The sequence below is a fragment of the Musa acuminata genome, chromosome BXJ2-10, assembly GCF_036884655.1.
Source record: "Musa acuminata AAA Group cultivar baxijiao chromosome BXJ2-10, Cavendish_Baxijiao_AAA, whole genome shotgun sequence".
Classification (NCBI taxonomy): domain Eukaryota; kingdom Viridiplantae; phylum Streptophyta; class Magnoliopsida; order Zingiberales; family Musaceae; genus Musa; species Musa acuminata.
The window spans coordinates 29055925-29083278 of record NC_088347.1 but is presented as its reverse complement, the minus strand read 5'-3'; the positions used below and the strand labels follow the sequence as shown (position 1 = coordinate 29083278).

Genomic DNA, 27354 nt, shown 5'->3' with positions numbered 1-27354 from the left:
GACACATTATTATTTTTGGGCATAAGCTATCATGTCCTTCTGGTGTGATATTGGCCAATAAAACTTTTGCCAAAGTATTTTGAAGGTGAGGATTTGTCCACCGATGTGCTCCTAATAAATACCTTATGTTAAAGCTTTCCGATGTATTAGACATACGAGGAATAAATGATTAAAAGACATACAATATAAGTAATTATTCATTAGGCAATAATATGCTTGATGATATTTAACTTGTTTATCGAGACTATTTTATCTTTTTTGTAGCGCAATATCTTGTCTATGTAGTTGGCTTTTCCTCGATAGCAGCGATCACGTGCAGGTCTATAGTTTAGGTTAATAGCATCTTAACAAATAGTCAACTATCAATCAAAGTGCGTCGACCAAACTTAATTTTAATTACTTGATCAAGAAACTAATTCTGATGGTATCATTCGATATAAATTAATGTGTGTTAAACTGATTAAGCTTCGACGTCGGAGCGTATAAGTCGATGCTAATTGGTTATTTATAATATCGAGCATGTATTGGTACGCGCGTCATCACGAGCCCTTAAATTCGTCCAATTTGCAATAAATGGTTTTGTTCTATTTTGCTCATGCAATCGCGCGTCAACAAAACGCGATCATAGGCCGTTGGCCCCTTCTTTCATCACTAAAGGTGTGTTAATACTTTATTATTATGCTGATGTCAGTTTATGTACACACTTAAGTGTGTCAGCCATTTAATCTTTTTATATTTAATAATACATATCATATTGATATGGCATAAATGACACACGGACATCCATGTAATTAAGGTATATAACGTCATCGCATGACGCCAATCTTAATGTAGCACATATACGCCTCATGTCTTTGGTGTATCGTTCATCATGTAATAGCTACCATGTATGTCCCAGGTACACTATCATTGTAAGAATCATCCGAAAAAGGACCCCACCCACACTTATCAACCCCTCTTGCATCAATTCTTGCTAACAAAGTCTTTCTGAGTGCATTAGATGCCTTGCCATATACATCCCCAATCTAATTTATCAATCAATTGACTCGTCCATCTTCGACTCTTAACATTGAAATACTAATTTATAGATTATTGGGTTGAAATACTAATTTTTGTGAAGTATAGTCAAAAGTTTGGTGCCACATCAAGAATGGCCGGCATCACACCTGTTGTTACCCGTCCGGGATTATTCTTTGTTTCAATCACAGAAGAGGTGGCCGAGCGGGTTTCGGATAAGCACGTACGAAAAGGTATTGTTCGTTTGAATTATCTGAGTGGCAGCAGCACCGGCGGACCTTTCAAATGCGCAAATCTCCGTGCGCGAATCTAAAAGCTCTCTATCCCTCCGTCCCCCTCTCAGCATCTTTAACCCCCTTCCCTCCCCGTCCTCCACCCGCCGATTCCACCAAACACAGAAACAAAGAGAAAGAAAAAGGAGGCGCCTCCCGTCCACCTTCTCTCTGGCTCTCGCCTTCGTCCGGAAGAGGAGGGCGGCGCTCGCGTCACTGTCCGATCCCCTCTCCATCTACTCGCGGCTCCCCGCGCTCTTCCTCTCCAGGTACGCCCAATTTTTGCTCGAGATCTTGAAATTCTTGTTTCTCGAAATCAAACCGCGATTTCTCCTCCTGATTCAATCCTTCGTGTGTTTTACCTTTAGATCGTGCTGCCAAAGTCTCGATTGATACCTCAGTGGCTTCCTCTTTCCTGCTCGTTCCTCATTCGCCCCGCTACCACCGACCCAATTCCTCCCTTTTCGCTGCAATGGGTTTCTTTGCTTTTCTTTTTGGGTTTTCCGGACGTTGTGAGATCGAATACTGTCGAATTCTTTGGTTCAAGATAGATCGAGTTGGCAAAGTTTCGTTTTTGAGATTGAGCTCCTTAATAAAGCATATTTATTTCATGAAACCTTACTGGCCGATCATCACAATATACTAGCTCCATAAGCTTTAGGGCAGCTTTATCCTAGATCCATTCTTGATGACCTCGAACCGTTCTTTAGTTGTTTCCTTTTAGCGTTCATTTTTCTGGACTCTTCTCCCCGTTCATAGTATGGTTCTCGTCTACGTGGACATTGAATTTTAGCTTCAAGGGTGGGACTCTTCTCTCCGCTGTTGGTTACCTTCTTGCTATAATACATGCACTTTTGCCCGTCTAGGTTTTTTCCAGTCTAGGTTCCTTCGGGGTCAGTGAGAACTGTTTTTGCCCCTCTTTTTAACAGCACTATAACTTAAAATTTTTTATTTCTGTTGACGCTAGATTTCGAGAGACTGTCTATTACATGAGTTCCATACTCTTTGTTCAGTGATATAAATTTCTTTTGTTCCACCATTCTCTATTGTCTTGAGGTTTTACATTTATGCATTAATTTTCTCAAGGTGGGACCTAGTTATTACTCCCAAGTTTTTACAGTTTAGAATGTATAGCATACTATTTTAAATGGACAACTTTTTTTTTCTTTATATCGTATGAAGTGTGTATAATGTGCACCTACCTAGTTTTAAAATGAAATTTCTTGCTAAGTATTGATTGATGTCCTATACATACTGCAGGCGATATAGAGAGAAATTTTAATGGCTTCAACCAGGAAATCGAGAAATGTGAACAAGCGATTTAAAGTTTTCGAAGACTGGTCTGAGAAGGATGAGACACCTCCAAAGAAAAGTCGAACACGAGTAAGATCTTATTTTTTTTGTTCTTCACCCGCCGAACAGTTCATGGTCCTTGAATCATGCTCATATGCTTTTAAAGATTTTGCTGTAGTAACAGGAACAAAGGGCAAAACTGAAACGTGAACATATATTATAAGCAATTATCTCTCAGGTTAGAGAGGGTTCTGTCGGTTTGCAATGTCATTGAAAATTTTTCTCCCATTCCCTCATTTTAGTCATGTGGTTATTGTTTTTAGTTTCCAAGTACTTCATCTTCCTATGCGTTGGATCCTGTAAGGAAATTTGAAATGAATCATTTGTAGCATTGATTGGGTCCCTCTCTTCCAGACTTTCAGACTTCTTGATTATATATCTTCGTAAGTGTTCCTTGAAGCTTCACTTTTGAGTGTTCTAAATGTTTGAGCGAAAATGATAGTGGGTAATCTTCCACAGGATAATAGAGAGGAATTTCAAGTTTTGAAGTTCTCTTGTATCTTAAAATGAAAAATTTGAAGGTCTTAATGATGTACATTGGGCTGATGGGAGAAGGATTGTCCAGACCAAGTCGAACATTTCAGTTTTGCCAGTTTCCTGGGGTTATGCTCTCACAACACTTCAAGTTTGGTTGCCATTTATTCCAAATTGAATAAGGCCCTTATTATCAATATTTTTCTGATAAATCTCTGAAGCACATTAAAATTGCTGTTGATCACCCATGAGAAGGAGAATTCTGAACTGAGAAAACTTCACCAGTGGAGGAAGCTGATTTTAAAGCATCTATAGACCTGACATCATCCCTTTGCTGTAGGTTGCAAATTTCTAGCAAACACAAAATTGGGTAAAGCTGAGATCATACATGAAATACAGAATACTTGTTAACATGTAAGAAAATGACTTGTTTGGTTGCATTTATCATTCACTTTGGTCAAAAGTATTGATTCAAACCTTTCATTTCTTAAGCATTAGTTACATGAGTAAACTGTATCTTTGAAGATAAAGTGTACTGTTCTAACTGTGTTTTGGTTATTAATTTCAAGTATCTGGGCTTCTGACTATGCAGAAGAGGAAGTTGTCTGACATGTTAGGTCCTCAATGGAGCAAAGAAGAACTTGAGCGCTTCTACGAAGCTTATCGTAAATATGGGAAAGATTGGAGAAAGGTATAGTTGCCTTTTTAGTTTTTTTCCCCTCCCCAAAACAAAATAAAAAAGAAGAGAAACGCCATGCATTTGATAAGCCTGATATCTAAGAAAGTATGAAAATTATTTTTGGATCTTTTGTGAATATCATAAATCCTTTTATTTGTAGGTTTCTGGTACTATACCTAACAGATCATCAGAAATGGTGGAAGCTCTTTACAACATGAATAAAGTAAGATCTTTTCTCAAATCCATAATTCCTTTTATGTTCTTGACATATATTGATGTTCTCACTTTTTATGAGTCCATTCTGCTTTTATATGTGTTGAATCAGACATGTTTCTGCAGTAATGTATCATGCAGTTCTTCTCTAGAATGTGGTTGTGCTGGTCCATTACCTGATTTTCACATTCACCTCTTTTCTTTTGTCAACCCTCTCTAGCTTAAAGTGCTTGTTGGTTGGCATGCAGTTGTGTATTTCTCTAGTTGATTTTATATTGTGTCTCCTCCTCTCACAAAGTGTTTCAACTGTTTGATCTGTTATGTCTAGAGTAGACAGTTTGATTCATTGACATATTTGTAGCTGCTGGATTTAATCATTCTTCAGGTTGATCTACTTTGTTTTTTAATCATTCATCAGGTTGATCTACTTGATTGGAGGAACCTTGGTATTAAATGTTGGAACATCCGATTTTTGGATTTTTTTGGCAGATAAAGATATAGTGTGTATAGGCCTAATGGCTTACCTACTTTCAAAGCCATCAAATATAAATAGTTGTGTCATATGAGATCTATGGGAGTATTTCCATATTCCATAAATTGATCAAGGTTTTAATATCATTTGTACCTCTTGTATGGTTAGTATATATTAGTCCGATATCCAATTAGGACAGGAACTGGATAATTTTGTCCAGTTCTGTCCGATATGAGCTAAAATGTGCCATATGCTCATAGCACCATATTTATTGACAGTATGCAGATCCGTACCAAACTATACTGGACATAAGCTTACTAACTGATATTGGTTGTTATTTTATTAAAATTTCTGCAATTGAGACAGCTGCCCTTCTCTTCTCTTTTTTCTTTTCTTTCTTCTCTCTTGTGCATGCTTTCTTTCTCTGATGCACACACTCTCTCTCCTTGTCGCGTCAACACCTCCTCCTCCTCCTTGCTGTGTCACTATTGTTTCCTCATTTGGAGACACATCTTTCTCCGACTCCAGTTTGCCTTATCTTCCTCTTGTCTCCTACGCATCTTCTTCCTTCTTTCTCTTCCTCCCTTCTTCTCTCCCCCTCTCTCTCTTGTTCGGGTGGTATCGATCCATATCGAACATTGATCAGAGTACCATAGTAGTCTGGCCGCCGATCAGATTCAATGCTGTACCACGATTTATAAGCCTTGATATAGATGAAAGAAGACTTATGTTTATTTTGACTTCATATTTAGAGAAGAGTTGATAGAATTCTGAAGAGGCATCCCAGTAGTTACGGTTCTCTAGGCCTAGTTACAATGTCGGCGGTTTGAGACCCATCGTAAGCGTCGAGTATGTATATTATAAAATTTTTGAATATGAGTAGTAAAATAAAATAAAAATCAGTAATATGTGGATTCCCGAGGTTTTATTTGACTTATTTTAATTACTTTTTCTTTCTTGGCTAAAAGCAGGAAACTCATGTAGGATACTTGCGAATTCCAAAAGTTCCTACATAAAAAGATGCTACTTTTTTTTTTGCTTGTTTTGTATAATCCTTAAGTATCTTTGTAGTCCCTCGACTTCTCATAACTTTTTAACTTTCTGGCTGCAATCATGAAAGCAAAAGCATCACAGTTGCAAGTTGTAATAACCAAAAACTGCTGAAATTAACTTGAGAGCCAGGTTGAGACAGAGAACATTTGAAAGCCCATTGTTTGTGCATTTCCTGTCTTTTCTATAGCAGCTCTGTCATTTTCTTTTGATGGAGCTGTGCTTCTCACTTTCAATTATATTCTGTCTGTTGGAACAAAATTAATATCTACTATTCTTATTGAGTTTAGCAATAGTAGTGTGATTTTACCAAGGTTTACTCTCCATGTTGAACTTGATAGGTTCCACTAATGGAATGTTTAGTGGCCGATGGTTGTTGATCCGCTGCATTAGTAAATGCACTGCATTTGTTGATGCATACATTAACTAATGCAGGGTTAGTTGTTTGGTGCAAATGCAGGCTGACAATGCATAACTATTTCTTGATTAATATTGGTATGGGGCAAAAAATTAGATGTATTATGCTGGACTTCATAGTGCCATGTGACCTAGTTGGTTGCATAACAAAACACATAATTTTGATGCATGCTTATACTGTAAAAGTAAATTCATGATTTGAGATACAACCTTCCGAAGACTACCTGCATTGCATCAATTGATGCAATGCAGAAAAGAAATGAAGGCTACCAAACACTTACTAACATTTTTTCTTACAGCTGATTTGATTTCGTTTATGATTTTATGATAAATTTTGTACTTCTGAGATTTTTGATTTTCAATCTTGCTGCAAATAGTTTGTCTATTCATAAGAAAAAGACCCCATGATACTTTTCATGACTGACTAAAGTTTGCCATGGTTTTTCAGGCATATTTATCTCTTCCAGAAGGAACGGCTACTGCAGCTGGGCTAATTGCAATGATGACTGATCACCACAACATTCTGGTGAGATTGGAGTTTGTTTTCTCCAGTTTACTGGTATTAGCTACACTTTACTGTTGATTCTCATCATCTAATCAATTACTCCTTTTGAAATCGGAAATAAATTATTCATAAATGAATATTAGTTCTAGCTTCTTCTGTACTCGAAAAAGGATGATTTTTATCAAATTTTACTGTGAATTAAGAAGCATGGACTTTTTGGATAAAGGCTATTGAAAGTGATCAATTCTAGTGAAGAAATAGCTAGAACTGTTCAACGTCATGACTCAACATTTTGGTAAGCTTAGTCCTTTGACCTGGATGCACTAGTCAAAGGACTAACTCAACTCACCTTTATGTACTAATCGAAGGACTGCCTGAAACGGTAACTGTATCAGGTGGTAAACACTATTCTGAAGTGGGCCGTGAAAAATTTGCCTGGTCCTTGCCTGATCCATATACCAGTAAAGTCTCAAACTGGTAAAAACAACCCGTACCACCCAGTATGATCGATTTTTTAACCGGGGTTGACTTATTGATTGAAAAGCCATTTTTCTTTAATAATTAAATAAATCTTTGACCATGAAGGACAATCTTACAGAAAGCTGAACCAACTAATGATTTTTAGGTAGTGTTTCTGCATATTATTGCTCTGTTATACATTTCTGTTTCTAGTGCTATTTCTTCTTTTGGTGCCAAAGTGATGATATCATGGCTTGTTATAACTTTTTATAACTAATTAGTATATTTTTCCCCAGTTTGTTTGCTTTGATAAGTTTTTCAACTCCTTAAAAATCTTTTTCTGCTACAAATTAGTTAATCATGCCATGATCCAGATGAACAATATCCCTTCTCCTGCCTTTTTAGTTCTTGAATCTTTGCTCTTACTTCTGATCGTGCATTTAGTTTTTTTGAAATTCGATAGTCTGAAACTGGGAACTAACAACTAGCAGGAAGGAAATGAGAGTGATCCAGAAAGCAATGATGTTGCAAAAGCATCTCAAAAGACTCAAAAGCGTGGTCGGGGAAAATTTCGACTTATATCCAAGGGTTCTGATGGGTGCTCTCTTGATAGGTCACAATATCAATCAGCTTCATCAAGATATGGATGCCTATCTTTGTTGAAGAAGAAGCGTTCTGGAGGTACAATCTTTCAGTACTATTATATTTGTTATTTAGCTATTGTCTATTATCTGATACTGGAGTGATAGCAATTTAGTTGAAATGTAGCATCAGCATGCATTTATTTTGAAGGACGTATTGGGAAAGTGACAATATAATAGACCAAGTTTTTCCCCATCACCTGGGGTCCTCTTGTTATTTTATAGAAATCTTATTTTAATATAGTTCCTCATTTATTGAATTGCCTTTTATTGTTTTAATTGCTGTCCTCTGATCCTACACATTCTGCAGAATTGAAGTCAGAATTTCTGCTATGGATGACCAAAAAAAAGATTTTGACCATGAGAACATACATTAGACTGATTTTGATGTGTATGTCACCTAATAAAAGTTATAAAACAATTTACAATAAGAATAAAAAATATTTTTCCAATTTTGATGTGTTCTGAAAAAGATAGGTGTTTTCTTCGCTGGGGTGTGGAGATGTTTCTGCCCTTGCATCTATTTATTGGCATGTGTTGTGTGCATAATCTTTCTTTCCTTATCTATAAAATTAATTCTACAACTTTAGCAGATTTATTTCTGGGAAATCAACCTCGTGCTGTTGGGAAAAGGACTCCTCGCATCCCTGTTTCAAATGCAAATATGTACAGCAAAGACGACAAAGAAAAATCAGCATTTTTAATTAAACAGCCTTCAAAATCTGAGGTAAATGCTGTTGATGATGAAGGTGCCCATGTTGCAGCATTGGCTTTAGCAGAGGTTCTGCAAAGAGGCGGCTCACCACAGGTTTCTCGAACACCTGAAAACAGAGTTGATCACATAAGGTCCTCTCCTGTTAAAAGTAGTGAACAAAAGGTAACCAACTACATGTATTTATTTGGCTTGGTGCTTTGATTTTGCTATATTTACTGAATCATTCTTCCTGCAAAATCCAGAGTGTTGAACTGGAGATTGATAGGTCAAAGTTATTAAGTCAAATGGATGGCGATTGTCATGAAAATAGTCTAGGGAGTAGGGAAGCTGAGAATGGAGTATTCGCTAGAGATGGTAATGAAGGTTCTGGAGCAGTTGAAGCTCCAAAAAGGGTGAAGAAACGCCAAGGAAAGAGGCCAAGAACTTCTAATGCTGAAAGCTTTCAAATTGATGATGATAGGGAAGCATGCAGTGGTACCGAGGAAGGATCAAGTGTTCGAAAAATTAAAGATGAAACTGACTTGGAGGTCAAAGTCAGTAAAACTACTCGTGGATCTATTGGTTCAAGAAAAAGAAGCCGTCAACTCTTTTTTGGAGGTTTGCTACAAATTATCTTTGCTTTCCCCTTTCATTCCCTCATTATTGTCAACATGTCTTAGTTTTCCCATTTTTCTCTAGGAATTTGTGGCTCTGACCATGTTATTCTTTCATTGTTTTACTAGTTTGACGAGAATGACTAGAATATAAACTTATGTGCTTCTAGCTTAAGGTTTAATTATACTGATGATACTTCAACAGCCACAATTCATAGATAAGATGATATCAACATTGTCTATTGCCTTATGGGTTATTGCATTTGTATCTCAACATGCTATATTGAATTGGATGCTTATGTTCTGCAATTAATGAAAATTATGTGATCATCGTGTCAATTGACATGGAGATAAAGTATACAAAATATTGAAGTCAGCTTCCTCGTCAAGGAGTGTTACTAGTATTGGCATGACCATACTCTCATCTGCTCCTTCTCTGATATATAATATATTTCCCTTTCTCCATCTTGTTTCTTTCTTGCTTATGTGTACTTTTTTAGTCATGTGATCCTTGGCTATAACAATATTGTCATGCATAAGGCGTGAACCACATGCAAGCCCAGGAACAAGCTATGTAGTCACCAACAAGTGGAATATTATAATTGCCTTCCAAAAACTTCTTTATTGTCCACCAGAAGCTAAAGCTCCTCGAACCTTAAATTGATAACCTAAGCTCTTATGGGTTAAAACTTCCAGTTGAATAAGATAGTTGTTTGCGGCTAACCTTTTTATAGGTAAATGGAAATGTCTTTCAATTTCGTTGTTCATGATCTCAGTTGTCCTTCTCTTCTGTCAACTTATATAAGTGATGGCTTCATTCATGTTGTATTTCTAAATGTTTCTGGTGGAATCTAGGTCATCGGAAATATCTTGCAATACCATCATTTATGTTCTTACTTGCCCTTCTGTTTTATTTTTAAATGTTGTTTGGTGGAACATATGTGAATGCTAATTTTACATGGATAAAATTTTAGTGAATAACTTATATTTTTTCTTTTTGTTTATTGTTATTTTCTCACATGCATATGAGATGATATGACATGGTTACTCAGCTTATTGGTTTTTCTTTGTAGATGAGAACTCTGCCCTGGATGCTCTGCAGACACTAGCTGATTTGTCCGTTAACATCTTGCTTCCTTTATCTGTTGTTGAGTCTGGTTAGTTTGTTTTACCTAGATTCTTGTCTCTTCATTTTCTGTATACATGCTTTTTGAAGAAACTGTCATAATCCATATGTGCATGATTTAGGTAAAATATTTGTCTCCAAAATAATTTTTTATATGTTATTCTTCCCCTATCCGTTCCTTTCATCAGGTGGAATTTTACCGATTGTACATGCATAAAAGCATTAGTGTCAAAATTTTGCTACCAGTAAAACCTTCTCCTTTTCTTGTTTGATTGGTAGATGCAACCAAAAATGGTATTTGCCTATGTAGGAAATTGTGTCTCCATCCAGCTATAGGAAATTGCCTAATAATTTGGCCCGTTTTGTGTTTAAAGCCTATGTGTGAAAATATTGCTTTCTCATCTTTAGTATTTTATTGACAGATCATTTTTATAAGAATCTTACACAAATGAGTTCCTGTGTTACATTTTTTATACTGTGTTTAGAATCATCAGCCCAGGTCAAAGAAGAACAGGCAAATGTTGATACTGATGAGAAGCCTAATATACCTGAATCATTGCCATTAAATTACCAAAGAGATAAGCCTAAAGTTCCCGGGAAAAAGGAGAGAAGGCATTCTACTAGTGTTGGTTCTGATATACTTTCCAGGAAAAGTTCTAAAGTTGTCAAGGGATTGCAACATGATGCAAAAGTTATTGCTGAAATGAATCAGCAAGCTTGTGCATGTATTGGTATGACAGAAAAAAGAAAAGGGAAATCTTTGTCTAGGAAGGTAAGAGATATGCAACCATTTCAGTATTTTCAGCTTTATCTGATTTATGCATATAATAAATTATCATCACCTTCGTGATGTAATGTTCCTTTATTATTTTTACCTGTTTATTCACCATTGGCAGATACCAAAATCTGAGTTCTGCAGTGAGACTCAAAAAAGTGAATCACATAAGATGGAGGTATTTCGGCGTTCTCTTGATGCTTGTATAGTTTGTTTTTGCTTTGATGCTTGTGGCTTCAAAATGCTTTAAAATCTTAGTTTCTGCAACAAGTTTTAACTAAAATCTCTCTGTTGTTCAGTAATTGTACAACTACCAAGTTGTATGTTGGGATGCAATCTTATGTCCCATGTTTGTCTTCTATACTTCAGTAATTATATATATTTATCTTTTGCTAAAAATTGTGTAACAAGTCTTCTCATATTCTTACCACTTTGTTTACCAGGTCTTTGCTGAAGAAGGGAAACGATCCACTGCGAAGGTTAAACATGTTACTGAAGTTAGTCTGTTGCTCAGGCAAGGAAAGTTTATTAAACAACCAGAGAACTCATCTTCTACAACTGATCCTGAAAGAGCACTGACAGATTTAAGTGAAACAACTCTTTGTGATGGAATCGAAAACCAAGTTAATTTGCTTACTAAGCATAGAAGCCGTCGTAAGATATGCCTGCAGAAAGCACTGGCCTGGAAGGATTTCAAATCTGATGTTGTGGGAGATGATCGTCCTGGACACTCTAGTGCAGTCAACAGGATGATTGAGAAGGTTTTTATATTTTTACAACTGGTCAAAGTTGTTTTCTAATAATATTCTAATATTGTGTTATTTTATTCATTGCAGGGAAAGCTTTCTCACTGCCTATCATCTAAACTGTTGCGCCGGTGGTGTATGTTTGAGTGGTTTTATAGTGCAATTGACTCTCCTTGGTTTGCCAAAAGTGAGTTTGTAGAGTACTTGAATCATGTCAGGTTGGCCCACATACCTAGACTAACTCGTGTGGAGTGGGGTGTTATACGAAGGTACATGTTAATTGAATTCTTAATTCTGACTTTCAGTTAGTTATTCTTTTTGCTTGTTATTTCAGTTCTCTTGGAAAGCCACGTCGATTATCAAAGCAATTCTTAAAGGAAGAACGAGAGAAGCTCGAGCAGTATCGAGAATCAGTTAGGGCACATTATGCTGAGCTTCGAGCTGGCCTTAAAGAAGGCCTCCCAAGAGATCTGGCTCTTCCTTTGTCAGTTGGACAACGTGTTATTGCTTGTCACCCTAAAACAAGAGAACTTCACAATGGAAGTATTCTCACTGTTGACCGTAGTAGGTGCAGGGTTCAATTTGATCAGCCTGAATTAGGGGTTGAGTTTGTAATGGTAATCCTTCTACTTTTAATGTTTCCTATTATATATTGTATATTATTGTGTTCTGGTTTGACATGTTTCTGAATCTTTTATGTTGATTTATTTATAGAGAAACTTATATTCTAAATTGTGAAATTAATTATAACAATATTTAGAATTACTTGCAAATAACTTTCCATTTTACCTTTTTATCTTACAGTATTACATGTTAAAGAATGTGCATGAATTCATCGAGCATGCCTTCGTACTCTCGGGAATTGTAGTTGAAAATAGTTATTTCAAGTTCTTAAATATTTTTGTAATGGTAGTAGGTGCCAGAAGTTTATTTTATATTTGTAAATAACCCTATCTAATGAAGTCTCACAAATTTGTAAGTTTCAGGTTGAAAGTGAAAATCAGTACTATTCATTAACATGTCTTTTTGGAAACTTTATTGTCTACTTGATGAACATGTTTTTCTTGGTCATTTTTCTCAGGTTATAGCAATATGTACCTTAACATGCATGCTAATTACCCACTGCTGCTGTATAGTCTTGCATTTCATTTCTTCTGCAGTACAAATGTCTTGAATCTAGAAGTCTCATTTACTACTTTGCTGGATCAGCAATCTGCTAAGTCATGCTTGTGGCTTATCCCTCATGTACTGGATTGCTCGTTGTAGCATATGTCTAGCAGTAAATTATACCCCCCACTCTCTGGTGTCAATTGCTTGTGCTCTCATTGTCAATAATTATCATCCACATTTCATCAACTTCTAGCTGAACATTACCCTCGTGGGGATCTGCATCATCTGCTTATTCTCCTTGTCCATCTCATTGGATCACTATTTTGAGGGTGTTTCTTCATTAGTACTACATCTTCTTGGGTACACTTCTTTCTCTTCATTCTTGCTCTTCCTCCTCTTCCTTCAGTGTCTCCACTTCATTCCTTTTCCTCCTTTCTCTTCGCCCACACTTGGAGTGCAGTACGTTCTGGCATTGTGTGTCAGTAAGTCAAAATGGATGAGATCTATGCGAGTCCAACCATGGACCGACATGGGCTTGGTACCCGAAATTGCATTCCTTGTTTAGTTCAACTAAGCATTATCAGTACAGGTTATAAGGAAAAATAAATTGTATCATAAAAATATATAATTTGAATTTCTCTTCTGTCTGAAAGTTTGATATTGCTTTTCTTTCACGCTTTTCTGGTTACTACCCAGAAAAACTCTTCTGATTTTATTCAGCAAAGTTCAAGCATTATTGTGATTTTAGTCTAGCCTTTCCAATGTCCTTGTTCTTGTACCAGTTACCAATTAGAACACTATTGTCTGCGATTCTTACTCATATGGTCTCATTTCGTTGCAGCGAGCATCCGGTAATATTCCTGTGGTGCTCCTTTTTCTCACTAGATATAAGCAATTTGAGTTTTATGTTCTCATAACAAGGCTTGGAAGGAAACAGGATGCTAGTTAATAATACTATTTTGCGTCCTGAGCTTTGGAATGACATGTAATTTTCCATTTTTTTCAGGATATTGACTCTGCGCCACTATATCCATTTGATAATATTCCTGAAACTTTTAGACCACAGGACAGTGTTCTCAACAGATACTGCAACAGCTTTAAAGATATGAAGTTAGAAGATGGTCTGAAGGACTGGAGAACTGGAAGTTCTACGAGACTTGCTCCTAATGAGAGTTTCAACATTGCAGATGGGAGTTATCAAATGCATACATTAATGAAGCAGGCAAAGGTTCTACTTTTTTTAACTTTAATATTCTTATGCAGGATGGAATTTTAGAGATCCATTAACCAGAATGTGCATCTGGCAGGTGGATTCGATAGATGCCATCGCACAAGCTAAAGCTACTGTAATTCAAGTTGCAGCTGCTGCTCAGCAGGCAATGTGCAATCAACCTTGTACACTATCACAAATTCAGGAAAAAGAAGCTGATATAAAGGCTCTTGCTGAGTTATCTCGTGCTCTTGATAAAAAGGTAATGATGATTCTACAAGTTTGCATATCTCGTCGTTCAATTCTATTTGTCTAATAAGATGTCATGTTGGATTGTTCATTTATACCTCTTATGCATTAAAAATGTTGATAAAATTCTAATTGATTTGCGGCATCCCTTATTTCAACTGGTAGGTGGTATGGTATTTGCTGCCAACTTGACATGATAATTACACAGGTGCTGACAACAACCAAAGATGAGAGAAATAGAACCTTCCAAAAATGATGAAAATACATACATATCAGTGTTTGTGGTGCAAACCCTAGTACCCTAGTAACCTGAAGCTCTAGTTTAGTTTCATTGCTTAAAAAATTAAGAGAGCAAACACTCTAAATAATAGTATTGTAGGCCCCTAGAGGCATCACAAATTGATTTATAAATTTTTTGCTCTCCATAGTTCCTTTTTATCCCTCTTCTCTCTCTTTCCTCTATCTTTTCTTGGAGATATGATTCTGTTGAAGAAGATGAAACCTGATTGAAAACATTAAATCTTATAATTCAGTTGTATTACTCTTCAGCCTCCCTTCCTCTCTCCATTGTTGCTGCAGTTGATCTACAGGGCTGCTGTGGTTTTAAACACAGTTTTATGCAATATTTGGACCAGTACTATGTGGCTTAGGATTGAAAGGACAGTCTGGCTGATCTGTGGACCACTTGTGTACCAAGACCCCTTTTCTTTGTGGGGTCCTGGATTGACAATTCTTGGGCATATATTCGAGAATCTGTGATATGTATAATGATGTTTCAAAATCTTGCTTGGATTGCACCACTCTGGGTGGTATTTACTAGTCCGAGGTTGAATTGACACGTGGACCAAGGGTTTGTGCTCTGGCAGTCCAGTCCAAACTTACCATCCAGTTTGGACTTTTTAAAAAAAATTGACAGTTATTCTTGTCTATTTAGGTTTTAGTACCCCTCTTTTTCTCATTCTCTCCCGATCGTCCGGTTCTCATTCGCCTGGTGTTGCTTGCCACCACCCACTTCTTCCAACTGCCTGCCTGCTCGGTACTCTTTTTTCTCCTCTCCTCTGCCTCCTAGTGCCCCTACTCCGCCTCTACCTCCACCTCCTCTTCTTCCTTTTTCACTCCTCTCCTCCTCCCCCTCCTCCTCATCTTCTTCATCTTCATCTTCATCTTCATCTCCTCCTACTCGCCCCCTTGGCGCTGACCAGTATATGGATGCAATGTTGGGTATGACGGTACATAACGTCCATATTAAAATGGCCAATGACAACTACGGGATCCAATATCCATATATAAAAATCATGCTTATAACCTGGTTACTTGGTACTCCATATAAAAGAAATTTCAGCTTGAGCATGCAAGAGATTTTTCAGTAGCATGCATCCATTTTTAGTGAGAACCTTTTTGATGAAACTCATCTTGTTGATCTGCTCAATAGTATTGTTTCCTTCACTTGTTTTACATCAGTGTGATCCTTTCTATTCTGCTGGGTTTCCTGTAATAACCTTTCCTCATGGATATTCTATATCATCACCACACACCATGGGGCCAACTTGTATGTCTCCTTGATGAAACTGAGCTTTATAGGACTCTTGTTCGAGCTGGCTACTGACTGGAATATGTCCCATGTTGCTTCATTCAAAATCTAACAGAAGCAGTAATTCATTCTTTTTTCCCACCATGTAGGTTAACATCCTCTAGCTACAGGTACTCAGTTGCAGTTGTCTTATGTGCTTGAAATGGTTGACATTTTAATCTGCTATTGGACTATACATCTGTCTGTATGGACCTCCAGGTTGATGTGTGGAACATACCACTTTCTCTGATTTACGCCTAAGATTGCAGAAATTCCATCTTGATTTAAAAAAATAACATCCCAGTGTTTGGGTTTATTTTGGTTCACTGCAATTATCTTGTACATTAGCCAATACCATATATAGTTGATTTTAGTATAACTGAACCCATTACTTGGTGCCAAGTGCAAACTATGATGATTATCATGATATACAGCACACAACTTTTATTCAAATTGGTAGTTCTTTTCTTGGTTAAATTATCGCTTCGATATTGGTTTCAACACATTGTTAGATTGATATGGCACCAGTATATCTGGAGGTATACAGAGCTATAACACACTATATCATTTTAATAATAATAAAAATAAATTCTGCCCGGTATCCAGCCATATGGTCTGATAACAGTCCTTAGATCTATAAAAACATTTGTAGGTACATACTTGTCTTACTAGCATTTGAAATCATAGTTCTCATAACTCTAATCTCAACCCTATTGCCATTGTGGAAGCTTAATAACTGGAAATTGTTTGGAGAGGCTCTATGGTCTAGCCTCTAATCACTCTTGTTTCTCATTAGAATTCTTAAAATGAAAATAATCACATAAAACCAAGCTGGACACTTGCTGCATTAAAGTTTTTAATCTGATTATGGAGTCTAGTTTATCATCCAAGCACACTCTGGGAAGCTTGCAGTGACTCATACCCCTATATCTCATTACTTATTATTAATTACTTATTCTAGTTTTTAGGAACCTCGATGTTAATGGATTTCGGTGCACTTGTAGGAAGCTTTGTTGATAGAACTGAGGAATATGAATGGAGAAGTATCAGAAAAGCAAAAGGATGGTGATCCCATAAAAGATATGGAGCATTTCAGAAAGCAGTATGCAATGGTGCTTGTTCAACTACGAGATGCTAATGATCAGGTAAGCATCTTTGTAGGACTTATATCCACTTAATGTTCAAAGGACATACCCCCAAGCAATAATCTGAACTGTATATATGGGTTTCAGGTTGCTCTTGCCTTGCTCTCTTTAAGACAGCGTAACACATACCATAATAATTCAACACATCCATGGAATAGGCCAATGGAAAATTCAAGAGTACCTGTTGGACCTTCAGAATTGTTCAATCCATCTGCTGTACTCAATCAGGATTTGGGATCTCATGTAGTGGAAATTACTTGTAGGCAAAAAGCAAGGACAATGGTTGATGCTGCTGTGCAGGTATATGAAGATATCTCGGTTTTTGCTGCATAACTTATGCTGATTGGACAATGAATACCTTAACCTTGTTATGGTTTTATCAGATTGTTTTTGCTACTAGCTTTTATGCCCTCAATTTTTGATTGATCACAATCTCTAGTCTCATTAGTCTGTTTATGGAGCATAGTTATTGTTTTGATGTGCTTCTCAGGCAATGTGCACACTGAAGGAAGGAGAAGATGCTTTTACTAAAATAGGACAGGCTTTAGATTTGGCAAATAATCGCAGTTCTGGTTCTGGTTCTTGTATGTTGGGAGTACATGGGGCTCCTAATCCAGGATATAATAACACAGCAAATCAGGATCACACAGCAAGCACACCTGACATGCCAACGGTTCATGCACCAAAGCTGAACAGCTCAACTGATGCTGATCTTCAACTTCCTTCCGAGTTAATTTCATCGTGTGTGTCTACACTTCTCATGATACAGGTAAATTTGTTGGTAGGACTTTATTGGTGTATACTCCTTAGTTATCCTACCTGCTTCGAGTAGATAATAATTTAAATGTTTGGCTTTTTCTTTATTTTGAACTCCTACAGACTCGGGCTCAAGTTTAATGGTCAAGGATATTTGAACTGCCAACTCCAAATAGTTTAATTGGAGCCCGAGTCCTCTGAGACTCTAACTATTTGCTTTTAAATTGGTTTTCTTTTTCTGTTGTTTTAATAATTTGTATCTGAATTGGTATCTTTTTCTCATTGTCATTTTATCAGCCACATTTAGAAGATATTACAGAAACTAACACCACTAAAACACACCCAATTTTCTTTGGCTTCCAGAGATCTCCGTTTCTGATTTTAATTTGGATACATCGTCTCCGGAGAGTCATTCCATCAATTTACACTGCCACATGTTCCTTCAGGTCACCGTGTCTAGATGGTTTTTGAATTTTGTCTACAACTCTCAAGTTGTTGTTTTTGTACATAAAAGCTGACTGATTACTACCGAAGCACTACCAAACATGTAAATTAGACAGTGTTTGTTAACTTATTTGCCTTTTAAATACCATTCTAGGATTTTGTAGCTGACATTTTTCTGGCCACCTTGACATGGAAATATGCCTCAATTACTACTGTACTAGCACTTTTGTTTTCTTCACTCATCTATCTATGTGTAATGTACTAACACATGCACGGTCAAATCTTATGTTCATAATGCTTTATTTCACTTTTTGAAAAAAAAAATTCATATATTCAACTTGATTGGTTTTGCAGAGTTGTACAGAGAGACAGTACCCACCCGCTGAGATTGCCCAGATTCTTGATTCTGCAGTAACCAGTTTGCAACCACATTCTCCTCATAATCTTCCAATTTACAGGGAGATTGAGACATGCATGGTGATCATTAAAAACCAAATGTTGGCTCTAATACCAACCCCAAGCACCATTGCTCCAGAAATTACCACAGTATAGAAGTTTGCTACCTGTGTGTGCATACCTTTTTGGTGTATTCCTGTCTGTATTATGATAAATAGCTACCCCATCTCAAAATGGGGTCTGTGCAACATTCCACTCTGGTATTTAAAGCAAAGCTCTTGCGTTCCCCATCTGTGTCATTCAACTTTTTGTACCTCTAGCAGCACCATCTTAAATAGACAATTTGCTTCACTAATTTAGACAAGGAGGAAATGTAAATGTAGATAAAAAAATCTTAATGACTTGGGCAGAGAAGTTGTTTCTGTTGAATTAACATACGAGGGTTGGTTAAAACTAGGGATTACATTTTATTTCTCCCATCTAAATTGCATATTGGGTTTGCTTCTTTAATCCTTTGTTTACTTATTCAGGCCATGCTGCCTACATCCACAATTTTAGTTTTTCCCTTATTTTGTGTGTTAATCTTTTTACAGCAGGAGAAACGTGAGATTGTTTTTTATTACATAACTAGAAAAATGTGACCAAACTTCACACTTGTAGTTTCTATATTACCTCTTCTTTTATCTTAAAATGTCTTTGGCTTGGAATTTAAAACACATTTTGGAGGCTAAGTTCTCCTGTTGACAATTTATGAAAAGAAGAATTGATATTATATATATATAATATATAATATATAATATATGTAAACTAATTTAGGAATTGTAGTGACAACAAAAGGCTTATTCAACCTAGTGGTAGTGGTGGTGGTGGTGGTGGACGGGGATGGGGATGGGGATGGGGATGGGGATGGGGTTATTGTAATGCAAATCAACACCCACCATCGGCCATTTACCAAATTTGATAATATTAAACTGTCCACAGTCAACGGCATGGGCAGGATATATATTATAAACTACTTCCGCATGGTCAACACTATTTTATCAGAGTTCCCTCAGTTTCCGCAGGATCATCATCACATCGTCCAACAATTCCTAAACCAGTTTATGAATGGTCTTCATGTCTGCTACCTCCGGCAGAGTGCCGCTCTCCACGCAGTCCCACCACTTCATCAGAAAGTTATCGACCACCAGCCTAAACCAGGGAGAAAGCTTAACACCCTCCTCGCTGGCATCTGCTTTCTCCAGCAGCTCCTTCAGCTGCTCCCTGTTGACGTACTTGACATCCGCGACTTCGTCCCGGTTGGGAAGCAGCTTCACATCAGCAACCACAAAGACCAGGTAATCCACTGAGATCAAGAAACACTTTCATCAGGCTGTGACACTAAATCCAACAATAACTCATTCGATAAATGAAGGCCTATAGCGAGCACATACGCTCGTGCTCCCCCCATTTTCCATCAGATGGCGCCTTGTAGAGCATGCGACCGAGAGGAGTGAATCGATCGACAGGCAAGTCTTCCGCGGGTATTCCGAGTTCATCGAATAGCTTCCTTTGTGCAGCGTTTCTGACCCCTGGCAACAAGAGATGTTGTGGTATCAGCCTTTAGTAGGTCAGAATAAGATGGGAGGTTATGCGAAATTGTACCTAAGAAGTTCTCCTCGACAAGTTCGGATTCCCGATAAAGAGGATGACTGCAGCAGGTGTTTGTCCACACCAATGGAAATGTTACTTTTGTTGCAGACCTTTGCTGCAAAAAGTTTCAAGGACAGAGACATCAGAACCTGAAGCATGTCCGATACATACAATAGTAGGGTGATCAACTTCGAACAGCAGCTTTGTGGAATTCAAATTATGTCATGTTTGCTACTCACGGAAATCATGCAGCTATATAACAAGGAGTGCAGAAAAAGAACCCAGTGAGTAAGGCTGTCACCCTGTATGCATGACATGGTTTTCTTGGCTGTATATATATTTCTCGTGAAACAAAAGCGAAGTCCAGATCTGGCCTAGATAGGATAAGCATCCATCGGGCATCAACGCATCGGCATCCTATCTATAATTTGCATGGGAAAGATAAAATATAGTGGTGTGAACAGTTTAACACCAGAGTTGTAGGTCACATGAACAATGATGTGGTATTCTGTACATAATTCAGCTTTGAAGTTATTGATACTGCTTCATGTTTCGAATATCCGCAGGTAGGACTTGTTCTCACATAAAATTGGCCTTTTAAATAAGTTTCTAAATATCATTGGGCAATGCAAGAACAAAAAATTAATGAAGACACCACAATTGCTGGGAAAACAAATCAAATTTGAACCAGAACTGGCAAGCTCATTCTAAGATACAAAGATGATATTTCTGTGTATTTTCTAAGTGATTTAAGTTTATGGATATCAGCTATTTTGTAGCATCTCCAGCGCGACATCAAGTTTCAACTCTGACATGAATAATCAGCATTACATGCGATTTGACTGAAGTTGATATAAACATGATGGACAAAGAAGTAGATGATTTAACAATGTAGATCTTTTGCTAACTATAACATATTCTGATTTCTTATCGATATACATAATTTTCAAACTCTTTGCAGCAAGAAGCATGATTTATTATGTATCGCATACATACCTGAAGTAGCAACTCATACTTTGAGTTGAAGAGAAAAACACTAAAAGCCCTATGGAGCACATTCTGAGACTCAATATTTTCCATCAGATGGCCTAAAGAACAATAGATGATCAAAGGTCAGTATGACAATATAGCAGTATGTCTTTATTCAGAACACTAACAGCAACCAATAAAATCAGAGGGATTAGTGACTGGAAAAATGATTAGTAACGTGAGCATTATAGATGAACAATATATTGCTGGTCTATATCCTCAATGAGAACTCAGGCTGCAATAAACATTCACAAATTAGTGAAGAAAAACATGAATTGATTTTATTTTTATGTCTTGAGATATCTGTGTTTCTTCTTACAATTATAGACCTACAGTAATTGTCAAAATTTTCTCTTGTAGCACAAACTTGGCACTAACAGAACACTAAATCACTGAGCTATAGATACTCTCAAGTAATTAAACATTTTTAGCTCATTTCATACATAAAATCTTCCATTCATTCCTTGCCTTAACATATCAGCTTGCAAATACAGCGACTAGTGAGTTGTTTATACTCTCTTGATACTCTGGTTATAAAATTCATGAGATTTTACATGCATCAAGTAGAAGACAAGTCCTACATATACGAAAGATAATCCCACGAATTTTTGTTGAACACTTGGAAAGAAACTAAACTCGTAGTATGTTGATCAAGTTTCAGCCGCAGTTACACACAGGCACTGGCAATTCACATGGGATATCTCATGTGTATTATAGAACTCACCCCAGCTAAGTATACAATGCGTAGATGTCAAAAGGAAACATGAAAACCTGAATTGTATGGTTAGCCAACTAATTTCTTAAACTAAAGGCTTCCTTTGAATGCAAGCAATATCTGAACTTGAAGGACAGAAGCATAATTATAATAAAACAACCCCAAAGGAGGCAGCTTCCTCAACCCAAACATGGTAACCACAAAGATGCTCAGGGAGTAATTTTGTCTTAGAACTTGAGGCATCATCAAAGCCAAGAAACTTTGTTTCTTGAACATAATCCACAAAACGATTTGCATGGCGAAATTAGCTGAAATATGTTGTCGAACACTCACAGTTATATTTAGATTCATGTCCAACGACGTTGTCTTGCTCATCCACCAAAATGCATCTGCATCACGCACAGAAAAGTGAAGTTTACATCTGTCAGAGAAGATCATACATATACCAGCATAGTTAAGATACAAAACGTGAGATTAGTTTGAGTCTTTGAGATGTATATATGCACATGAGGATGTATAGTTGATAAGCTTGCTAATTGTTATAACAAAGGCAGATGTATCCAAAAGAAAATACTTGTTTCTTCTTCAGAACTATTCAACAAGCACTTGCAATACAGTATGTGTATGATACAGAAGGATATGAAGTAATGCTGTAGGAGTCAGAATGCCAGATCAATGTCTGTACAAGCTGTTTCAGTGGCTAAATTCAACGAACAATGGAGTCGCAAAGTGAGGAATTGATGTCTAAAGATCATTACATTGCTCCTATAAGTTATCTGGCAAAGGCAAAAATCTGGTTGAGCCAGTTCATCTATGATGTTAAACCAATGTAGTCACATAGAAGTGGCATCAAAATGGAACCTCAATCCTGTAGCCTCTCTGTATGCTTCCAAATGTTGAGATTCAAAATGCTTCCGGTGTTACAAAGGTTCTTCTACTTCAATCTCATTTCAATTACTAATCTATTGACAGATTATTGCCACAAATCGTTATCTGCACAATCTAATAGCATTCACTGAGCTACATTATGCTAACTCTGCAGAACCACAATTTCCTGCTCATTTCGCAGTAAAAGACGAGAGAAAACGGCACAAAAGGAGAGAAAGCAAGCCACAATCGATGTCAGGCGCATGGATCTAAGAGGAGAGGTAGCAAACAGAGGGTTACGGGGAGAGGGGCTCACTCGTCCTCGAACATAAGGCGCCTTTGGACGGCGTCCATGGCGGCATCATCAGCGACGGCTTCCATGGCGGATATTGTCTCGGAGGGGCGAGCGGAGGAAGGAGCAGGTCTCGGAAGCGAGGAGCGGCAAGCTGCAAGGGGAGAGCAGAAGGCGAGGGGCAGGGAAATAAATTCAGGTCAGTAGGCTGGTGAGGCAGACATGGCGGGATGAATCCGTCCGTGCATGTACGAATCCGTCTCCTTTTGGCACCATATCTTCTCTCCGAGCAGATACATGTACCAAGTTCCAGATCAAATGGTGGTGCTGAGCATAAAAAGATGAACTTTCAGATTGGGCGAGTACGAATTGAACACGATCGAAACCGGGGACAGTAGAACGTCGATGAAAAGCAGAGCGAAGAACCTTTTGGCAGCCATGGAAGTTCAGAAACAACGTCAAAAAGTCAACTTGATACGTTACCAATGTTCAAAACCAGAAGACAAGCCATTAAATCGCATCAAGATTTCAACTTGGGAGGTTTGGAGATCTAAAAGAAGTCTTAGAAGACAAACATGGTAGAAACAGAGAGCAGACTCTGTTTCAATAGCTCTTCCCTCGGAGGCGAACGGAAAAACCCGATTAGATCCGATTTAAACGGATCGGGTAACTACGAAAACAACTGATCCGTTTGTTGAGAACGATCAGAATACCTGTAAAGTTCACCGGATCTGTCCCGGATTGAAACCCGATCCGAGTTCTTAATTTTCCTATTCGGATCCGACACAAGTCCAATTAACGATACCCTAATGGGATATGTCGTCTCCCAGTAAAAGTTACAGACGGGGGCGAGAAGGCGAGGAATAGAACAGACGAAGGAAGAGGAGAAGGATGAACGCTCCGGATCGTTACGAGCGCTTCGTCGTGCCCGAGGGCACCAAGAAGTAAGCACAAGATGCAATCTTTTTATTGTCCTTTGATCCTAATTTCTTGATCGATCTTTTCTTTTTGTTTAGATTAATTTATTTTCGTGATGTAGAACATCTTCACTGGCCGATTGGACTCTCGATGAACTTGTTATGTGCGAGATTTATCATCGATTCTTTGGTGTCTTAATCCCGTACTATTTCTTCTGTGGGGAGAAAATTTTAGGGTTTCGTATGAGAGGGACACCAAGATCGTCAATGCGGCCTCCTTCACTGTTGAGCGCGAAGATCACACGATGGGAAACATCCTCCGAATGTCCACACACACTACCTTCTGCCGCTCTCCTTTTTTCTTTCTCTGAAAACCAAAAAAAAGTTGTCTTTCATGGAATTTTGTTTCGTTTTTGATATATAAATATATATTGGACGCTTATATTGTGCCTGCAGGCAGCTGCATAGAGACCCCAATGTTCTCTTCGCAGGCTACAAGCTTCCGCATCCCCTCCAGTACAAGATCATAGTTAGGGTAAGCATTTCACTCGATTTTCTACTTAACATGTCCTTGTGGCCCACAGATCCAAACGACCAGCCAGTCTTCCCCGACACAGGCCTATAGTCAGGCAATCGACGACCTAGACAAGGAGCTTGACTATCTGAAGAAGGGTTTTGAGGTTCGGTTCTCACTCTTCTTTTTTATTCGGATTATTTCTGTATCATTCAAGATGTTTGACATCTCAAAGCGTGATGTTATTCATGTATTGGATTTCCTTGAGAAGAACTCAATGATATGGAACTTTTTCTTAAATCCTGTATCAAGACCTGTAATCTGTAATTTTTGCTATATATAGTCTTTTTTTATTTTTAGTATGTTGCATCTAATGCATATAGGAGAGCATCTTTTATAATGTGCTTTTTATAGTTTATTTCTAGAACACTTTATAGAAAAGAAGATCTTTTCACAAGTCCTTGGGGCAATTTATTATGTGTGACAGAATCAAGTCTAGATTAATCCATTATCAAAGTGCTAAACAACGAGAAAATTTCCAGCAGAAAAGTCCATCTGTTTTATGAATTCTACTATCCCACTGCGCATCAAACTTGTATGGCTGAAGATAACTGCTCGATTTGAGCCATTGCTCAAAATCCTGGATAAGATAACCGCTGAAGATATCCCAATACTCAATTCAGTTTTAATGGAATTGCTTGTTCTCAAACGAATTAATCTATAAATGGTGCCAGTGTGTTTGGGTTTGACTCTCTTTTCCTTCTTTCAACCACCCTATTGATTGGCACAATGGAATGTTGTTGTAACCAAGGATTCCCCTACCATGCCACGTGTTAATCAGTTTGCATGGGTTGTCATCAAGTGCTTTGCCGATTCTATGGCGATGCTTTAACGACACAGACATGTTGGTGGGAGAGAAAGATTCTAAATAATTTTAAAAACTAGTGGTCAGGTTGTTTGGTAGGCTAGCTTTCTCATGGCTAGTTTACCTCTAATGTCAGCACCCATCAGCAGATGACTGAAGAGGCCACAAGGTGTTCCCACAGTCAATATGTTCACTGTTGCTCATACATGGGGTACTTGCTAAAGACCAATTGATTTCTGGCATATTTTGTGCACATTTTAAGCTGCTTAATGCTAAGAGGCTGGTTTGAGCCGGTTCACATGCTTTCTTAGTGTTTTGTCATGATATGCGCAATTCCATGAGTTCTTTTTTTATGTTATCTTATTTAAAAAAAGGTATGTAGTGGTTGAATTGAATGGAAGGACATGGGTTGCAAACCATGGTGATAATGATGTACGTTATATTTGGAAAGCCTTTTGTTATTCTATTATAATCTTGCGTCGACTGCATTTCTAGGGATTAATTAGAAGGATATGAAGTCCTAAATGGTTTCTTTTCCTTCTAAATGATATTCGGGTTTCCACTTCTTAGTGTTTGATTATATATATATATGCATATATGTATATGTATATATATGTATATATATGTGTGTATATTTATATATACATTTATATATGTATATGTATATGTGTGTGATCCTATTCTTTGACAAAGTCTATTGCACTTTTGTTTGATGCTCCTGCTTAATATGAATCAGCTTGCTCCAGTTTTCTGACTGTTCATTTTTTATGACTACCTTACTAAATATCATGCCAGTATATAATTCTTAGAATTGATTAGTGAAATTTGTTTAGAATGCAGATTTTGTAATAATTTGTATGCCATAGCATCTCATTTTGGGTAACTTATTTGCAGGATGAGAAGACCAGGTTTGAAGAAAAGCTAAGGCAGGGCTATTAGGTCTATTGTATGGCCGATAAAGCATGAAGCACACAATCAATCTATTTCAAGTATCTTTTGGTTACAGAGTTGAGCAAATGTAAATCCACATGCAATGCATCCATCATATATGAACTTCAACACTATGTTCTAGATTTTGCAGAGACATTGGATCATAACTAAAATGTTAATGGTATGGTCTGAAGTTAAAAGATATGATTATTGAGTTGGATTATAGATATTCTATTCTGCTCTTTCTTGTTCAAGTGTTTGCTAATGCCCCTGCAACAAATATCATGAGCTGCAACAGGGTGTATAGAACAGTCCAATGTATGCATGAACATTACATCATATATATCTTAAGATTGTTGAAGTCATATTGGGAAGATTTTATTGAAGATCCACAGTCAAAAGAACTGCTACAATGGGTCCCCGATCAGGAAACTGTCGAGTTGCCTGGCATAAAATAGAATGCAATCGAACTGATATAACCTGCTCCGGTAAGCATGCCAAACCTTGCAAGAACATGTAATTGCTAAGAGTATTCTAGTCGAACATAGTAACTGTTCGTGTCTCGCTGCAAAAGCAACATTTAATGAATATTAACTAAAGAATTAAAGAGATGTTATTGGGTATACCTTGCAGCTTCTTTTTGTAGGGTCTTGACCTCCCAACACCTCAGCTTGAGACAGAACCAGAACGACATGTTTCCTACCTCGCAAGAATTGTCCTCGCTACATTCCTTTGATCCTTCAACGGAAAACTAATTCTCTTGCAACCATATGAAGTTAAGAGATCATGGCCATCAAATACACTACAATAAACTGTCAGTTCTAGAGCCAAAATTTTGCAGAACGATAGCATTCCCTGGAGTTTACAAAGTGAGGCCGATAAATCGCAGTTGGCAGTAAAAGGAGAAAAAAAAAGGTGGGAAAATAGCCAACGGAAAATAGGAAGGATATTTCCATCTCAAAAGTAGAAGCAAAGAACACACAAGCTGTGGTCAAAAGATTTTTTGCAGAATGATCATTTTTCCAAGCAAAAAGCTTTTTTACCTGGAATGTGTAAGATTAAACTATTTTGAATAAATAATTATACTTTATGGAAGATGCAGTCAAATAATTAGCACCTAAAGTAACTCCTATCTATTTACAGTAAGTAAAAAAAAACATAAAATCAGAAATCCTAAGAGAGAGCTATGATTAAACTGGTTCAATA

At 37.4% G+C, this 27354-nt stretch overlaps 3 protein-coding genes across 7 annotated transcripts; 2 read left to right on the top strand and 1 right to left on the bottom strand.

Moving 5' to 3' along the window:
* The first annotated feature begins 1364 nt into the window (after positions 1-1364).
* On the top strand, positions 1365-18674 carry LOC135583950 (protein ALWAYS EARLY 3-like). 2 transcript variants are annotated; one of them, XM_065129149.1, is made up of 20 exons: positions 1365-1558; positions 2550-2672; positions 3709-3807; positions 3956-4018; positions 6396-6473; positions 7403-7592; positions 8146-8429; positions 8510-8864; positions 9934-10017; positions 10472-10758; positions 10883-10939; positions 11205-11522; positions 11598-11776; positions 11842-12124; positions 13624-13845; positions 13925-14089; positions 16651-16791; positions 16879-17091; positions 17282-17560; positions 18346-18674. In XM_065129149.1, the coding sequence occupies exons 2-20, from the start codon at positions 2571-2573 to the stop codon at positions 18541-18543; spliced, it is 3597 nt and encodes a 1198-aa protein (XP_064985221.1). In that variant the 5' UTR covers positions 1365-1558; positions 2550-2570; the 3' UTR covers positions 18544-18674. The 2 variants fall into 2 exon arrangements, with proteins under 2 accessions (XP_064985221.1, XP_064985220.1); XM_065129148.1 differs by having other exon boundaries at positions 7400-7592.
* Positions 18675-19343: 669 nt separating this feature from the next.
* Positions 19344-23507, bottom strand: LOC135624975 (isopentenyl-diphosphate Delta-isomerase I-like). Its single transcript, XM_065129146.1, has 7 exons — positions 23349-23507; positions 22947-23249; positions 22097-22152; positions 21016-21107; positions 20032-20134; positions 19821-19958; positions 19344-19732 (listed from the first exon to the last, which is right to left on the bottom strand). Exons 2-7 carry the CDS (start codon positions 23009-23011, stop codon positions 19479-19481), a joined length of 708 nt encoding a protein of 235 aa, XP_064985218.1. The 5' UTR covers positions 23012-23249; positions 23349-23507; the 3' UTR covers positions 19344-19478.
* Positions 23508-23714: 207 nt separating this feature from the next.
* On the top strand, positions 23715-26402 carry LOC103968487 (DNA-directed RNA polymerases II, IV and V subunit 11). Of its 4 annotated transcripts, XM_009381725.3 has the most exons (5): positions 23715-23866; positions 24075-24164; positions 24296-24374; positions 24424-24519; positions 26113-26402. In XM_009381725.3, exons 1-5 carry the CDS (start codon positions 23814-23816, stop codon positions 26155-26157), a joined length of 363 nt encoding a protein of 120 aa, XP_009380000.2. In that variant the 5' UTR covers positions 23715-23813; the 3' UTR covers positions 26158-26402. The 4 variants fall into 4 exon arrangements, 1 of the variants encoding a protein (XP_009380000.2); XR_010491859.1 differs by having other exon boundaries at positions 23734-23866; positions 23962-24164; positions 24296-24519; positions 26113-26166; XR_010491858.1 differs by having other exon boundaries at positions 23734-23866; positions 23962-24519; positions 26113-26166.
* The last annotated feature ends 952 nt before the right edge of the window (positions 26403-27354 follow it).

Coding starts and splice junctions, on each gene's coding strand:
- LOC103968487 (XM_009381725.3), top strand. CDS start 23,814: ATGAACGCTCCGGATCGTTACGAGCGCTTCGTCGTGCCCGAGGGCACC. Junction 23,867..24,074: donor GTGCCCGAGGGCACCAAGAA/GTAAGCACAAGA, acceptor AGAAAATTTTAG/GGTTTCGTATGAGAGGGACA. Junction 24,520..26,112: donor ATCTGAAGAAGGGTTTTGAG/GTTCGGTTCTCA, acceptor ACTTATTTGCAG/GATGAGAAGACCAGGTTTGA.
- LOC135624975 (XM_065129146.1), bottom strand. CDS start 23,011: ATGGAAGCCGTCGCTGATGATGCCGCCATGGACGCCGTCCAAAGGCGC. Junction 22,153..22,946: donor CGCCTTATGTTCGAGGACGA/GTGAGCCCCTCT, acceptor TGCGTGATGCAG/ATGCATTTTGGTGGATGAGC. Junction 20,135..21,015: donor AGTATGAGTTGCTACTTCAG/GTATGTATGCGA, acceptor AACTTTTTGCAG/CAAAGGTCTGCAACAAAAGT.
- LOC135583950 (XM_065129148.1), top strand. CDS start 2,571: ATGGCTTCAACCAGGAAATCGAGAAATGTGAACAAGCGATTTAAAGTT. Junction 4,019..6,395: donor CTCTTTACAACATGAATAAA/GTAAGATCTTTT, acceptor ATGGTTTTTCAG/GCATATTTATCTCTTCCAGA. Junction 6,474..7,399: donor CTGATCACCACAACATTCTG/GTGAGATTGGAG, acceptor ACTAACAACTAG/CAGGAAGGAAATGAGAGTGA.